The sequence below is a fragment of the Hydra vulgaris genome, chromosome 06 (genome assembly GCF_038396675.1).
Source record: "Hydra vulgaris chromosome 06, alternate assembly HydraT2T_AEP".
NCBI lineage: Eukaryota > Metazoa > Cnidaria > Hydrozoa > Anthoathecata > Hydridae > Hydra > Hydra vulgaris.
This window is the reverse complement of record NC_088925.1, coordinates 4,365,457-4,383,686: the sequence shown is the minus strand read 5'-3', so window position 1 is coordinate 4,383,686 and position 18,230 is coordinate 4,365,457. Positions and strand designations below refer to the sequence as shown.

The window sequence follows — 18,230 nt, the reverse complement described above, 5'->3', positions numbered from 1 at the left end:
TGTCAAAACATTACGACAATAAGAAGTTGTTCCGCTCTTGGCAGTAAACACATTTTGAGTTTGAAATCTTCCAGTTACCTCAATTTTTGACTCAATAGTTCATTTTACATCATCTCTTTGAGTTTTAGCAGTTAAATCATTACTCCCACCGCATGAGTTTTCTTCTACGTCATTATTGCTCCAACTTTCTGAATTGTAAATAAAAGTATTAATTTCATTGCCATCAGAAAGATTATCTTCAACAACATCTGCCTCGTCATATTCTTTTGTTGAATCTGATTCATCACCCTTGTCAATTTTCGAGTGTTCTTGTAATATGAACAAACACTGTTGCGCCGTCACACGTTTTGGACGTTGATATGTAACTGATTGGTCAATTGAAAGAGGATGTGCTACAACAGAGTTTTTTGATGATGAAGCGTTTCATTATAATATCATTAGCTTTTACGATTATTTTCTCCAGGGCAATATAGTAGTAAGTTTCATAGTGTAAAACAGTAATATTAGTGTACTGTGGTAGCAGTATATGTATACCATATATGCGAGAACAATATTTTATTTTATTCGCTAATATTTTCATTTTATTTCATTTTTTTTCCGTTTAAATAATCTGTTTGAATAATTTAGATAATATGCTAGTAATCCAGATTTTCTGGCAAATCTTCTAAACTTCTACTTATTTTGAGCATAAAACATATGTATATATATATGTAGGGTGAAAGAAATTTATATATTTTATTTAATTTACATCAAAATTAACAGTTTTAACTGTTAGTTTCATAAATTTAAACAAGAAAATAAGTCTAAATGCATATAAATATTAAGTTGGATCAATTGATCCACTTTGGGGTTTCTAGGTATATAAAAAACCTGGGGCTTCTAGTGTAAGTTGTAACTGTTAATAAATGCTGATAGAAACCAATACTTTATTTTTATCTTTGGTACCTGTTACTAGTCGAAGCCACCATGATCTAAAGTACGCAGTTGACCGTCGTTTCTACTTGTGTCAGAAGTATGCGCTAAGAAATTTTCAGCCTTTATAAAATAACGTAGGTCTGGCGGCCACAAGCTCTTAGACTAATACAAAACGGTTGATAATTGCCGAAAGGCATAAAAGTCAGAGTTCCATCAAAAGTTGTCCTTATTCATTTTATATAAATAATATATATATATATATATATATATATATATATATATATATATATATATATATATATATATATATATATATATATATATTCAAGTTATAGTCGGTTTTTTTACAAGCTTAGTCGGCCAGTCGGGTATTTGACACAACTCAGTCGGATAAAATTTAGTTTTGAGAACTTTTATTTTTAGAAGCCTGTACTTATAAGGATTCACCTCGCCCTTCCTCCCTTATTTTATTTGTAGAATCGCCTCTTTCTCTCTATACATATATATATATATATATATATATATATATATATATATATATATATATATATATATATATATATATATATATAAATATGTATATATATATATATATATATATATATATATATATATATATATATATATATATATATATATATATATATATATATATATAAATATGTATATATATATATATATATATATATATATATATATATATATATATATATATATATATATATATATATATATATATATATATGTATAGAGATAGATATGTTGAAAAGAAACATTTATTGAGCAAGCAAAAAAAAAAAAAAAATTTAAAAAGTATTGGAATTATATATACACACAAAATAATAACAAATTAAACACAGTAAATTACTTTATTTTTGATTTTTTTTTTTTTTAATATATTTCTCTGTTCATAAAAAAATAAAATAATAAATTTACAATGAAACTTTTACGTTACACAATGAATATATATAAACCAGACAGGGGCTCAAAGAAGTTACGGATGACTGGTGTCATCACAATCTTTTCATAGAGCTCCTTTACAATAACATTTAAAGCCCACATGGCTTTAGTAAATTTACAATAAAATATTTTTTCTGAAAAATACTACGTGAAGAATAAAAACTCATATATGCTTACATACTCATATGTAGGGGAAAGCGTGCACCCTCGATCATAAAATCCAGGGCGCATTATGTTAATTACATTCTCCGAAATTAATAATAGTTGTAAAAATAATATTGACTATAAAAAGAATATATATACTTTCTTAAAATTTATAAGAACCATAAATACAGAAAACTCTAAAATAGTTTTATAGTTTTGTCTTTCGTAAATTTTTGTTTAGTTTTTTTCCCCCTGGATTTTAGGATCAAGGGTGCATAGTTTCCCTTATATATACACATAAACACACAAACATATACAAACATACTTACTTATATGTCAGAAATTAAGAAGATGCAATTTCATTTGTCGTTTAAAAGAAAAAGTGCTTTTCAAATTTTTTATATTGTTATTTTTTAATTGATTACATAATGACGGGCTTTGGCTAATAATTGAGAATTTTGACATTTGGTATTTTACTTTGCTCAAGTGATAGTTATGGTTGGTATTAGACCAAAAATTATATTTTTGTGAAAACGCCGATGTAAAAATATCAGAAAATACTTTTGACAGCAAGTTATTTTCATATTTATACATAAATACTAGTATTTTGAAGCGAATTAAGTTATATTTATGATATATTTAACACATTCATGTATTTCATAACAGGGGAAGGGTTTTCTAATCTCTTTAAATAATTAACTGCTTTAGATGCGTGGTTTTGTAGGCTCTGTAATGTTATCAATTTAGTTGTGTGTGTGTCAGCCCAAATAATATTAGCGTAGGAGAGATGACAATGAACAAGACTGAAGTAAAGCATTTTGCGTGATTTATAATCAAGAAAGGCCCTAGATTTATGTAATGCACTTAGCAAAAGATATTTTTGCTTCAATGAGACTAATATGTTCTTTCCATGATAGGTTCTCATCATGTATTACTTCCAAAAACCTTGTTTGATTTACTCGATTTATTTCATTTTTATTGATTGACAGATTTGGCAACTTTGACTGAAGATTAGGGGAGAGTGTGTACGAAAGAGCCAGGTTTTGAAGGAGCCAATACCATTATTTCTAACTTGGTGGCATCCGATCCTTATTGTATTTAACTCTTTGTATGGCAACACTGTTTATGCTACGAATAAGCCGACTTTTTTTTTTTTTTTTTTTTTAATACTAAATAATCGTTTTGCGCTTTAACGACTTCATATATTTTTTGTAATGCTTCATTGAGCTTATTCGATCGAAATTAGTTGTTTTAATGACTTTTCCTGATGTTGTAAAACATAGCTCCGTTTGAATTTAAAATAATATTTAATAAAATTTTTAAAAGTCAATTCTAAAAAAGTCATTTTTTTTTAAAGTTTAAATAATTTTTTAAAACTTTTTTTGTATTGTTTGATTTATTTTATTATATTCTATTATGTATTTATTATATTATTATGTATTTTTATTATTATGTTATTTCATTATTCTCATTCTCATTTAATTTTTTGATTTTGAATAATTTGTAAAACTATTATTAAAGCTGTTTTATCATTTGTTTTATCATTGATTATCATAGAGTTATAAAACTTTATGTACAATCTGATTTTTAGAAGTCTATTTAACAGTTTAGTATTTTTAAAAGACTTGATAGTGTTAAAAAAAAAGTTACGGCTGATAGACGTTCGAAAAAAGTTATGGCTTACTCGTGGCACAGAGGTGGCTCTTTCATTGGCACAATGAAAGAGCTGTTTTCTTTCTTTTTTTAAAACAGGTGTATGATAGATTATTAGCATGTTATCCGATTTATTTTACTTTTAAAATATTACCCAATAATGTAATTATTGAATTAAAAAAAAAAAAGTTATTACAAATGAGTTTTTTTCACGCCATTTTAAAACTGGCTCTTTCATACACACTCTCCCCTAATTGATTGTCTTATTTTATGGAAGAGAGTAAAACTTGTTTTTTCACAACTTAATGTTAACTAACTAGCTATAAACCATTGGTTAAAGCTTTCTAGTTCAGTGTTCATTGTTTAGAACAATATTTTTACATCAAAATTGTTATAAAATAAGTTTGTATTGTCTGCATACATAATTGACGATACTTTATGAGAAGCTTTATTCATATCATTAATATATATTAAAAATAATAAAGGTCCCAAGATTGATCACTGTGGGACTCCACAAACAATATCAAGAGCTTCTGACTCCTCCAGGACAACAAACTGTTTTCTATTAAAAAGTTAACTTTTAACCCATTTATATGTTAGGACTTTAATGCCATAATGCTTTAACTTTGAAAGTAAAATTCCGTGATCAACAGTATCGAATGCCTTAGAGAGATCAATAAACACTCCTAGTACGTGTTCCCTTTTATCAATGGGCATAGATATTTTATTGGAAAGTTCAATAATAGTATGTTCAGTAGAGCAGTATATCTGAAATCTAAATTGATTTTTGTATAAAAGCGTATTTAATGTCATGTAATCATAAACTCTATTAAAAATTATCTTTTCATATATTTTTAAAAAGACAGAAAGTAGTGATATAGGACGGTAGTTGCAAACAGAAGAACAATCACCATTTTTTATAACTGGGTGAATTTTGGCTGATTTTAATTTATCAGAAAATATACTATTCTCAAATGAAAATGGTATTAAGTAAAATGATGGTTTACTTGATCTATCCATAACATCTATAGCTACATTACCAGCAATGTCGTCATATCCACATTACTTATTATGCTTTAGTTCAAAAAGCGCTTTGTTAAACTCGTGTTTATTTATTTTTTTAACAGATATGCTAGTTGCGGGTTACTCTCCCAAATATACATCAAACACTTTAGCTGACTGAACAATGTTAGATGCAAAAGAGGCGCCTACATCAATAAAATATTTGTTAAATTCTTGACAAATATTTTTTTCACTTGTTATAGTTTTGTTGTTAATAATTACTTTTTTTGGTAACGAAGAGAGTTTCTTTTTCTCTCTTCTAGTTACTTCATTTATAAAAGAGCAATTTTTCTTGATATCAAACTTATTTTTATCTAGCTGGTTAAAATAGTACTTTATTTTAGCTTGTTTTATGTTATTTTGATAAAACTTTTTATATGATTTGTACGCATTTTCATCATTTTCCATTTTAAATTATAAAAATTTTATATAAAGCTTTTGTTTTCTTTTTCATGATTTTATCAAACTAAATGTCATCCATGGGATTCTGAGTTTTAAGATTGCGACCAAAGAGATTTAGCAATCAGCGAAGTACTAGTGGTAATATGCACGTCTAAAAAGAAATTCGATCCCACGAATGTGGAAAAGCATAATAGTAGGCGCTTACAAAATAACAATTTATTTTGCAATAATCTTATTTTGTTTTAAAACTTGTATAAATAAAGATTTTATTTCTGAAACATTTGATTTAAAAACAAGTCGAACAACTTTATGCAAACATGTAAGTAAATTTAAAAAATTTTATATATATATATATATATATATATATATATATATATATATATATACATATATATATATATATATATATATATATATATATATATATATATATATATATATATATATATATATATATAAATAAATGACGACATCTTGTATGAGAGCTAAAGTTATTTAATATATGAACATCAATAAATACGAATTCTCTCAATACTAATTTTTTTGTTTAATCTAAGAAGTTTTCGCTAGGTTTAATTACAAATTTTTACAAATTTGCAATTAAAGCTAAAAATGCTAGTACCAAAAATCTATCAAAAAAACAGAAAGAAAGTTATCTAGCTGTTGAAAATAGTCCAAGAACAAAGCAGCTGCAACACAAGACTCAGCTGCTGCAACACCAACCAGATTAAAAGGCCGGCGCATGAAACGTATTTATCTTGTAGGTTTAACTCCTTAAAATGGGTTTTCAACCCAGAGTAGACCCTACATGTATTGGAAGCGTTATCATACGACTAATCACGGCAGTTACTAATGTTGACAAAAGTTAGTAAATCTAAGTGCAAAACGACTTTAAAATTTAATTTTATTTTATTAAATTTCCTACATAATGTCCATCATTATCTATACAAAAGTTGCATCCTTTAAAGCCATTTGTCAAACGTTTTTTTTATGCTTTTCTTTGGGTATACTTTGAAGTAGCTTCGTTATGCAAGTTGTTTTGAAAAAAAAATTGTTATTTTATAGTTTATTGCAGAAAAAATGACCTTTTAAACTAAAAATGAAAAAAGTTTATTTTTTTGATAATAAATTCAAAAAAATCTTAAATAATAATTTTTTTATAAAATAATTGTTATTTTTTGAAATTTTTAAAAAATTTTGCTTCTTTTGCGACCCAGCATGACACACTTTAAATTTTTTTTTTTTTATATACTATTAGAGACCCATTAAAATTTCAAAGGTCTTGGGGCACCTCAAGATAATTTCCTAGAGCATTGGTATTTTTCCAAAGTATTTCTAAAATGAATAGACAACATTTGCACATCCAGGCTAAATAAATTCTAAAAAAAACTAAAATTCACTGCACCCTAATCAGTATCGTCATCAAGATTTTTTTTTATCAAGTTGAATAGCCCATAATTGGATGGAGCTAAGTCTTGTGAGTATGGTGGGAAGCGAGTTATTGTAATTTCAGCTTAGTTTAGACAATTTGTGACAGTTTGAGACACATGGGGTTGAGCGTTATCATGGAGAAATTTGAAACTTTGAGTGCCTGTTTTAGGTCTTTGCTTATTTATTTCGCATATAAGAGGTTTCAAACAATTTTTTATATAATGTTTGCTAGTAATGGTGTCTCCCTTTTACATAATGTTTGCTAGTAATGGTGTCTCAACATTTTTTTTTTTTTTTTTTTTTTTTTTTTTAGATTATTCACCTCCCCAAGGCCCGAGGGGGGCCACTACAGTCGAGGAGGCTACTCATTTTTTTGTGTTTTTATTTTTTAGTTGTTATTCGTGGTGCAACCCTCTCTCAACTCTTTAACTCCGAAACAAGAACCTTGCCGAGCAAGGCCGCTGCGCGGAGAAACTAAGTTGAAACTAAGTTAACATAATCCAAATGAACAACACCTGTTATTTCAAAGAAGATGTAGAACATGTTTTTTGGCTGAAACCTGTCGCATCTTACTATAGTTCTTGGACTTTCACCTTCACCGACCCAACTAGCGTTAGCCGACTTGTGTCCAACTTGTCTCAAAAAAAATCACAACTCTTTCCCTGTAATAATACCTCATAGTTTCCATGGGCCGTTTCTGAAAAAGGCTAAATTTTCCTTACATGCCTCAATTATATTCTTGCAATTTTGATCGGTTAACTCGTGGGGTATCCAACGTGATGTTAATTTTCTTTTTTTAAGTGCGTTGTGAATGATTTCGCTGATTGTAAAACGATTAATTGATGTCAAGGCTTCAATTAAATCACGAGTTGCATGCGGATTTACTTCAATAATGACTCGCACACGTTCAATATTATCAGCTTTATACGTGGTTTCATGGTGCCCTGAGCGCGGATCATCTTCGAGACTCTCTCAACCATCTTTAAATAAATTAGCCCACTTGGCAACTGTACTATATTTTAACTATACCAATTATTTATAAAAGTGAGTTGCCAATTTGTTTGAATTACTCTTTACAAACGTTAGTTGATTGATAGGAAGTGCTACCTTTACCTTGGCTCACTTGATTGTTTTTATTTTTAGCTAAAAATGGATCGTAATCAGCTAGTAATTCTAATGAGCCGAGAAAAATTTTGTTGTGTCATGATCCATTTTTCTGGTCTGATCCACAAAATGTAAACACATCTATGTGTCATGCGTAAAAAAATAAACCATTAGATTTTTGTTATTAGACCTACATAAATATGTATATAATAATAGGTTAAAAAGATAAATAATCCAAAAATAAAAGTATAATTAAACTTTACGTGGAAGAAAGAAATTTGGAGACAAATACCCGTGCAACACATTTTTCCACTATTTTTTTTTCAATCTGAAACTGTTTAATAAATTTGCAATTAATTATGCATTCACTTTGATTAACAAAGATAGAGGTCGCATTATCATGTTCAACAGATTGCTCATGCTCACTGATTGCCTTATGAGCAACTCGATGCAGTTGTCCAGTTGCAAAATATATCTTCGCTCTCTAAAGAACTAATTTTCTTGAAAAAGAAGCAAGGTTTGCAGTAAAAACTACCCCCTTATGGCAGTATATACCAGCCAATTGTTAACCCAACGTCGTTAACCCAACGCATATTGAGATTTTTTTAAAAGGTTCAGCAATACTGCGGGTAATTTAGAGTATCTGGAGTATTGGAGTATCTATTAAATATATATACTGAATTACTATATATATAATCTAGTTGGCTATTATTTTACTAATAATATCTAGGCAACCCATGTATATAGGGTTTTTGTATAATCAATAATATATATTAATAATAGAACAAAAGTTTTATTGACATTGTGAGATTTATTTTTGTGACATAGTGCTATTTATTAAAAAAAGTTTTATTGACATTGTGTGATTTTATACCGCGACACTTTATTGTCGTGGTATAAAATCATGAGTAATGTTTTAATTACATAGCCTACATCTGCAAGTATCTGCAACCAAAACTGTTTTCAACTCATCATATATATTTTTTGCCGTGAATATCAACCATAAAAACCCTGACCAAACATGGCGAAAAAATATATGACTAGTATTAGCAAAAAACAAACAAACAATTATTTTAAACTAAACGTTCAAGAAAATAAACAGACTTGATAATTGATAGCCAATATTTGTATTAAAACTATAATTCAATAACGTTTATAATTGTAAAATAAATTTCCTAATATTAAATGGCAACACATTTAAAAAAAAAATTTGTTAAGACTTATTTAGCGCTTGACCGCCTAAAATTCTGTTCAGAATGACAAATTAAAATTAAAAACTTTTAGTGAAGACGCCTTTTTTGATTACCAATCCTTATGTTTTTATGTAAATCGATACGTTACCTTCATTGAATAGTTTTTTATACAAAAATTGAATAAAATTAATTTCGACTTATAGCACATCATAGCACACTGTGCTACAGTAGCGGGTCGTTAAAGCAAAAACTTTAAAAGCGAAAAGATGTGAAAGCGAATTTTTTCTTTATTCTTTTTTTAAACAAAACTTTTTGTCTTTGTTTTTAAAATGTTACATTAAATTTACTCTTTATTACTAATTTAAATTAATATTTTATCAAAAATTTTATAATAATTTTATTAATTTTATAAAGTATATGAAAATAAATATTAAATTCGTTTTTATTAAAAAAAAATTCTGTAAGTAAAGATTCCTAATATAAATCAGTAATTTTTTCACTCTAACCTTTTTCGCCGATCGCAACCTAAAACTGTTAATTTTAAATCTTTTTAATTTTTGAGTAAACACTTTTTTCAAACACCAGTTTGAAACAACTTTATACCAAAAACCGCTGCTATCCAATTAATAACGCAATTAGAAGCATATTTTAGTAAAATCGTATACTTGATACAAACGTGGCCAAGATTTTTTTCGCGGTTAAAAGATCGATAACTTAGTATTTTTAAAAAAATATTTATTTATAAAATAAAACGTCAGTAACTTATGAACCTTTGTGACAAATGCAGGTTCTCTATAGCCAAATTAGAGTTATTAATTTTCCATGAGCGAAAAAACGCAAAATAAGTTTGGCTATCGTCAAATTTTTATCGCTATGGCAGCTAATTAGTAAACCAGTGGATCGCAAGTTTTACAAAGCATTAAAATTCATTTTAAATTAAAAAGTAAATCCCTAATGTATTTTCGCATTTAATTTTGAAAATTTTAAAATAGCTTTAGTACATATTATATACAATGCGTAACAAAGAGTACAAATTTTAAATTGTGGCCATAACCATTGCCACAATGAACACCCCTATTGGTCCGCGCGTGTTATATACTTAGTATATATTAAGTTTCTTTATACTTTCTTTATTATGTCGCATTTTTATTATTTGTTTTCTGTTTTTATTTGCTTTTTATATTTCTATTTTTTTGTGACATTGTTACTAATGTTTTTTTTGTTTTTATTTTAAAAAAGAATTTCAACTCTAACATCTTTATACATATCTATACAGTTTTTTAGTTTAACTATGAGGGTTTTTGGGTTTTATAGTACTGATTTTAAACTAAATGTGATAAGACCGGAAGGACTTCTGGGAGCACCTAAAATAACTACAAAAAAAAAAATTATCGGCATTAAAAAACTTTGTTTCTGTTCTAGATTAGTATCTAAAATATGTTGAATTTTCAAGCAGTGGAGATACCTTTTGCCAATATATCGAATTAAATTGAAAATAACAAAATTCATTAACGAAAATGCCGTATGCCGAACTTTGTTTTTCAAAGTTGGTCGCAATTTCTTAAGAAATCAGTTTAATAAAATTTATTACTTTAATGATCATGGCTTTTTAAGAAATTGCCAGATTTAAAACTTTTACCATCGTATTATTAGATTTAAGTTCCTTCTAATGATATAAAACAATGCAAGGAAAAGTCGGGTAGCTCCGGACCGCGGGTAACACCGGACACTTAATGTAAACCTTAAACTAAAAAAGCTATGTAACTTTAAATACTATTTAAACACTATTTGAGTAAAAATATGACATATGTAAATCTTAACATGTCAAAGCGATTGGCTCGGAGAACAAGATGTTGTTTTCCGCAACCAGAAGAGCGATGCACAGTGACTCAGGACGATCAAAAAACGGCAAAAGTTAAATAAAATTTGACATAAAATGTAAATAAATTATGATATATACCAAAATTATATCTTTTGGGTCATAGATTTCAAATTTGTTAAAAAATTTTTTTTACACGTAGCTTCAATTCGTATAATGCGCGTATGAAAGGTGACTATACGCGTAGAAAATAATGTTTCTTTTAGTTTTAGAATTCTCAAGACAAACACATTATCTTAATATATTATTCTACTTAATATTTTCAAAAAAATAGTTTTTAAAGGATGTTGATACATAGAGAAAAAAAACTATATTTTGTTACATTTATTTTATTATTTACATTACAATTAATTTTATAACTTCTTCTGGTAACCGTTTTCCTCCAAAGCTCTTATGTTTTCTAAAAAATATGCTTGATACTTTTGGATCTGATCTTACTAGAAGGAAGTGCATCTGATTTATCATTGTATTTAACCTTGATATTTTTGCCGTGTGCTTAAGTCTAGAATTTTTTATCTGTTTATTTAAACTCTCCAATGCATCTTCAGAATATACCCCGATTGGCAAAGGTAATTTATGTGATATAGCAGAACTATGCTGGAGCAGTTTATGTACAGTAGGAGGCAAAAAATACCATTCGTACAAACTCACTATACGTTAAGCTGTTTCAGCGCAGTATAAATCTAATTCATTGATTATTAGGATATCCACAAGATATGGTTATGAGAATATTATGCAATCTTTCAATTATATCACTTCACTATTTTTAAATGCTCTTCTGGCAGTATTGCCGTCATTGGTATTTCCAGACCCAGTTATAGGCATGTCAACATATAGGCTTAACCGTTCTCTGAAGAGTACCTCAATCTCTTTTTTTTTAAGTCTGCAGATAATTTTTCCTCAACTGCTTTTGGCTTATACTTTTTAATTTCAATTTTATAACTTAAATAAAGAATAAGTTCCAAGCATTTTATCCAGCAATGCAAAGCTGAAATTCCGAGCCCCAAGGCTGACTCATTCTCAGTTTTTGTTTTTAATAAATCAATATTGTTCATTTTGTTGGGTTTAGCATTGCACACAATGCAGGATTGAGTGGATTATGTCTCTGTAAGTGCGTTAACTACTTTACTATCAAACATTGTAACGTCAACTCTATTGCTGATATTAAAGGTCTCCTTTCTTCCTGCCATATCAAAAACTTTGCAAAACATCTTGAAGGTAATTATTTCCATTTTTTCAAATTTTGCCATCTACTTTGAGCAATAGAGGCAAAAAAGCTGAGCTAAAAAGATTTTCTTTGCTTTTAAGTTCTATACTTGCGTTGCTTGTCTCGTATTTCTGTTTATAAATACTTTGGCTTGATGCTCCATCAAAACCAATCTTTCCATATAAAACTCCAAATATTTTGTTACCTTGACCACAATTAGGCATATCAATCATTTCAGTTATTTTACTCACAGTGTGATCTAACTTTGAAGAGTACACATTGCAGAAATTTCAGAAAAGGGTATATTCTCAAGATAGCATTTCAGTTTTTCCTCGAAAATATCGTGCAAGGTAGGATAAATATGTGCATTGTGTACAAGAGCTGAGTTTTTGATCATTTGATATTGTTTAGGATCAGTGATCATTTTTAACGCAAGAGCTTCCTCTACACTTATATTAATGGGAAAAGTTTTATCCAAAGTTTCATCAATTTTTTCTATCTCTAAAACATTAGAAATATTGCTTTTTAAAATAGAAGCTTTTTTTTTTCTCCAGCAGCATTTGCAATTTTTGCAGAAGCTATAAATAGAGTTTCAAGATGTTCAGTGGCTAGTTCTTTTATTTTTTTTCTTTTGCTTCGCACTCCAAAAACACTCCATTGCTTATGGGGCTTTCCAGAATCAAAACGGCTATTTTTATTGCTCTTAAGATTTCTTTAAAGCCTACGGTTTTCTTTTTCTATAAATGTATCATAATTTCGTCCATAAATTTTAGTTTTTTCTTCACCTTTGGAATAAATATAACTAAAGCAACCTTTACTTTACTTAAGTTTTCTTTGCGAGTTTCTTCAGTATTTTTTATTTTATTAAGTAAATCCTTCCATAATCTTAATTTATCCACTCCTAATTCACGTACATTTGGGATAAGATCTAATCATTTTATTGTTTTTAAGAACCATCAATAAAAAAATATATAATATCGCGTTTTTTAAAACTACATTTAATATTTATGATTTAAAAACTATATTAGAGCAAGTAATACAAGTATTGAAATTAAATTTTAGGTTTTCCGCCATTTTCATTTGTTTTGATTATAACAAAATACTTTCAAAAATGGCGGAAAACAAGGTTTTTACGTCTTTAACAACATTTGTATTTCTTTAATAACTTCCAATACTGCAGGATACCGCAGTAATCCCTTTATTTTTTAAAAGTAGAAATGTTAATTTACTAGAAAAAAAAAAAAAAAAAAAAAAAATATATATATATATATATATATATATATATATATATATATATATATATATATATATATATATATATATATATATATATATATATATATACAGTATTGGACAAAACATTTGCAACCAACATCGAACAATGCTAAAAAGTGTTCCTAATTTTACATGTCTTAAAAACGAAACGAACTATACTACCACAGCAAACAGTTCAGGAGTCTGGAGTCATAGCATGCCATGACATGAGCAATCAGCTGACAGGTGACAGCACACAGGCAGAATTTCGTTGACTAGTGCCATTTTGCAGCGAACAAAACAAGTACAACTTTTTTGGTTTGTTTCATTTTCTTAAGTCTGGTCCGTGTCAATGACACGGAAGTTTTTTAATAATAAAAGGAAGTATCCAGAAGTTTCCCGAAGTTTCCAGAAGCATGCAGAAGCTTCCAGAAGTTTCCAGAAGAAGCATCTGGAAGCATCCAGTAGCATCCAGAAGTATCCAGAAACATTCAGAAGCATCCAGACGCATCCAGAAGCTTCGAGAAGCATCAAAAAGAAGCATCTAGAATCTTCCAGAACAGGTTCACACAGGTTCATTTTACTATATAAGAGACATGCAAATCGACATGTAATTCAGTCAGTATATGGAAGTCAATCAGTCAGTATTATCAAGCCAGTTTATCGAAGTGAGTTTTATCAAAGTGTTTAATCGAAGAACATCAATACAAGAGGTGAAATACAACAAGTGTTTCATTTTATCAATACAGTCCACATCCAACCAAGACGTTGTGTTCCACAGAGCATTATTGTATAAGGTAAATGTAACACGGTAAGCCTTGAGAAGCGTGATTATTTATTTTTATTATTTTTATGACTTCAAGTGCAAAAATGGCTCCCGACAGTCTTGGATTGGAACTAAGAAAGAAAATTATTGGCAATTACGTAAGTGGAATGTCACAAAAAAGTATTTGTGATAAATATCGCGTGAAAAAATGAACCGTATCAAGACTATGTTCCAAATATCGTTCTACTGGGAAGTTGGCAGCAGATAACAAAAGTGGAAGACCGCGTTCCACCACTTCTAGAGAGGATTCTATGATCGTCAGATCCGTCAAGAAGGATCCCTGGATATCATCAGTCGAGATACAAAAGCAATTAGAGCTGCCTGTATCGGACCGAACAATCAGACGACGTGCTGTTGAAGCCGGATTGTTTTCTCGACGCCCTGCAAAGAAACCGTTGATTTCACTAAAAGACCAGAAAAAAAGACTCCTGTTTGCTACATCTCATATTGACTGGAATGTGCAGTAATGGCGAACTGTCCTGTTCAGTAATGAATCGAAGTTCAACATCATTGGGAGCGATGGCATTTGCCGTGTACGTCGACCGGCCGGAAAACGCCTCGATTTACGTTACTTCCATAAGACCGCGAAGCACGGTAGAGACAATGTAATGGTCTGGAGGTGTTTTTCTGCTAGCGATCTAGGTCCAATACATCGAAACGATGGAATAATGGACCGTTTCATGTATAAAAATACCCTGAAAGATGTTATGTTACCTTATGCTGAATGGAATATGCTAATAAAATGGGTTTTTCAGCAAAAGAATGATCCGAAACACATTGCAAAAGTAGTCAAGCAGTGGTTTTAAGACAACCACCTATCGAAGATGGATTGACTGCGTCAATCTCCGGATCTCAACCCTATCGAGAATCTGTGGGAGATCGTCAACCGCAGAATTAATCGTGAAGGTGTTCGTAATCAGGATCAACTGTTTGAACAAATCCAAAAGGCCAGGGCAGCGATTCCACAAAGTTTCATTGATCACCTGATCGAATCTATGCCCCGAAGATGGAAGGCTGTAATCGACAACAAAGGATTCGCCACCAAATATTGATAGCGAAATACAGCTTGGTCAACATTTTGTCGAGTTGCACTTGTTTTGTCCATAAGGAAATCAATTTTTTTTGATACTTTTGATTAACTTATTAATTTTCGTGAACAAATAATGAACTTTGTGATGAATAAAACTTGAAGAACTTTGTCTCTAAACAGTTACATAGTTAGTTCTCTAAATTAAAAAAATGCAGCACTTTTAATTTAAAGAAACTAAATTAGCATTATTTGGTTGCAGTCGTTTTGTCCGATACTGTATATATATATATATATATATATATATATATATATATATATATATATATATATATATATATATATATATATATATATATATATATATATATATATATACATATATATATATATATATATATATATATATATATATATATATATATATATATATATATATATATATATATATATATATATATATATATATAAATATATATATTTTTCTTTTTGGAACTAGATGGAACATTTTTTAAGCTGATATATAAACTAAAAAAATACAATTACTTGCTGTCTTCTTTCAAAAAAAAGTCTTTAAACATAAATAGAAATCTCACATTTTTCAGATTTCTCTGAAAATAATATCAAATATTTTTACTTCTTTTTACCATAAAATACAAAGTAAAAGTTTTATTAAAAATTTTTTTTATACTTTTGAAATAAAAAATTATTGTAATTTAATATTATTTAAAAAAGGGCACTTAATTTATAGCAAAGTTGTGAGGGGTTTATTACCATTTTTCGTTGCTTTGACTCACTGTGCTATGTATCATCATATTTGATTCACTTATTAATATATCTAATTTTTATGTAAACTAATAACTTTTTATTGATTAAAGATACATTTTAATTAAAATTATTTCTCTAAAAATAAAACATAAAATTCGTATAATACTATAATTCACAGGTTTTAAAACTTGTATTTGTAAATGAGGTATGATCGGGTGGTATCGGACACATGTTTGGAGTGTAATTCCAGACAACTTAATCCATTTACATAATGAAAATAAGCAGCTTTTCTATAAAAACAATAATGCATTTAATATAATACACAAACCCATAATAGTAATTCATTTAATCCCAATAAAAAGATCTAAGATTTGAAAAAACTGCTTATAAAGTATTTGTTTTCATTAGCAAAAAGCTAATGCGATGACATTTTCCTTCTCATTCCTTATATATCTGAGGCAATTTTTTTTAAGGCGATTTCTTTTAAAAATGTGTTGAGAACATTCCAATGTTAATTAATTTTATTTAACATTTGTGTCACATGGGTAAAAAAGAGGTAAAATCGTAATTAAAATATGTGCCGGGGCTACTCCTAGTTTTGAGTCATGTCTTTTTTCTAACATTTTTTATTTTATTTTTTGTATGTTATTAACGTAGCAATAATAATTTTTTTTTTCTAATTTAATAGATAAATGTTTATACTTTTAAAAAAGTCTTTTGACACTTTTTTTTCTGTTAGTACATGTGTGCAATCTACTTTTTCCTTAAGTGTCCGGGGCTATTCGACTTTCCCCTAAAATTAAAAAAATTACACTCTTAGTGTAAGTTTTTATTAATTATTTAAAGTGTGACGTGATTTGATTTAGTGTTATACATTATTTTTTGTCTATTATCTTGTTTTACTTCATCTTATTCTTTAGGGCTAGTTGAGCATAGGGGCAATTAAATATCTCAAAACTACGCATCACATAACAAAACGTCTAATAAACGAAAGTTAGGGAATTAGAATGTTAACTCAATGCGCAACAAATGATTGCTGGAAAGCAGTTGAGAAAGATACACAGGCACTTTTTTTATTTAGAGCCATAAAAGTAAAAAAATTAAAAATTTGCTATTTTACTCTTGGATGCATATCAATTTTTTTACTGTCATTACTTAAACGTTGATATTTTATCAATATATCGGTCTTTCGATTAAAACTAGCCGTTTTTTAATAATTTTTATTGTTCTCTTTAAAACCATACTAATGTGTCGCCTTGTCTAGTAGGGGTAAGTTAAGCAGCTTTGAAAGAAAAGATAAAACTGAATTATCGAACACAAAGAAGCAACTTTGATAAGAAATAATTAGGCGGTACATTATTTATAAATATTTTTTAAAATTAGTAGATTTTAAATCGGGCTTTAAAGTTCAGGATAATTGTATAAAATAATTTTTTTTATATTTTATGACGCTTTTTTACTATTTAGATTTTTCTCTTTTCTTACTTACGTCATTAAAGTGTATAAAATAAAATGTTTATAAATTATACACACGTTTAATGTTAATGAAAGTTTTATTGATGATTCACCCAAGTTTTGTACCATGCATATTTATTTATTTGTTGATTGCTCAACTTACCCCGCTGGGACAGGTTGAGCAGCTCCGCAAACCAGGGCGGGTTTTGTTACTCGCCAAGGAGGCGGCGAAAAAGTCTTAAAAAAAAAAAGGTCCGCATATTTTTATTAATAAGTAACATTCTTTTTTTAATTTTTTGTACTTTAGTGTAATAATCAAGTTCATAAACGTATAATTACATATAATAGTCAATTTTATTCGTCAGTATATTAGTCCAATTCTGATTTAGTAAAAATTACTCAACTAGCCCCGCGCTCATCCCTGAACCGCGCTACTCCTACAATATTGTTATTGTAATTGTTAATATCATTACCTAGGTGTCACTCCTTTAATTAGATTTCTGTTTGAGTGATACAATCCTTATCGATCTCTTTTTTTTTTTTTTCTTATATTATTTTTCGTCAAAATGCACTCGTTTTACAAATTTATCCTTTAGATCTAATAAATAAATATAATTACAATCTGACTGAAGCAGACAGAAGACAAAATGTCTGATCATCAAGCCCCTTCGTGAAATAGAGAAAAATATACTTTTACAAGTTCTGATATTATTAAAAAGAGTGAAGCTAAAAAGTTTGAAAAAAATAAAAAAATTATTAAGTTTGCTAAAATGAAACAATGTTATATAAAAAAAAAAAATTACAAATCGGCACATTTACGTACCTTAATATATACATATTGAATACAATACATAATATATGTTTATATGTATTTAAATATCTAAAAGAGATTTTGAATTTAAGAAGGTTCAAAATATTTCGAAGATTTAAATTCATCTAGTTATATATTT

At 28.3% G+C, this 18,230-nt stretch overlaps 2 protein-coding genes across 3 annotated transcripts in view; one reads left to right on the top strand and one right to left on the bottom strand.

The window, feature by feature from the left end:
* Positions 1 to 99: 99 nt before the first annotated feature.
* LOC136081133 (uncharacterized) lies at positions 100 to 4,692 on the bottom strand. The gene is made up of 2 exons (XM_065798424.1): positions 4,251 to 4,692; positions 100 to 392 (listed from the first exon to the last, which is right to left on the bottom strand). Exons 1-2 carry the CDS (start codon positions 4,690 to 4,692, stop codon positions 100 to 102), a joined length of 735 nt encoding a protein of 244 aa, XP_065654496.1.
* Positions 4,693 to 5,322: 630 nt separating this feature from the next.
* LOC136081600 (alpha-1,3-mannosyl-glycoprotein 4-beta-N-acetylglucosaminyltransferase A-like) overlaps positions 5,323 to 18,230 on the top strand; it is an 87,977-nt gene continuing 75,069 nt past the window's right edge. The window contains exon 1 of one of the 2 annotated variants that reach the window (XM_065799029.1): positions 5,323 to 5,455. The gene's annotated coding sequence lies outside the window, so the exon portion shown is untranslated. The remainder of the gene's footprint in view (positions 5,456 to 18,230) is intronic. The other variant, XM_065799028.1, reaches the window with a different exon arrangement.

Coding starts and splice junctions, on each gene's coding strand:
- LOC136081133 (XM_065798424.1), bottom strand. CDS start 4,692: ATGGATAGATCAAGTAAACCATCATTTTACTTAATACCATTTTCATTT. Junction 393..4,250: donor AACATATAAATGGGTTAAAA/GTTAACTTTTTA, acceptor ACTCTGTTGTAG/CACATCCTCTTTCAATTGAC.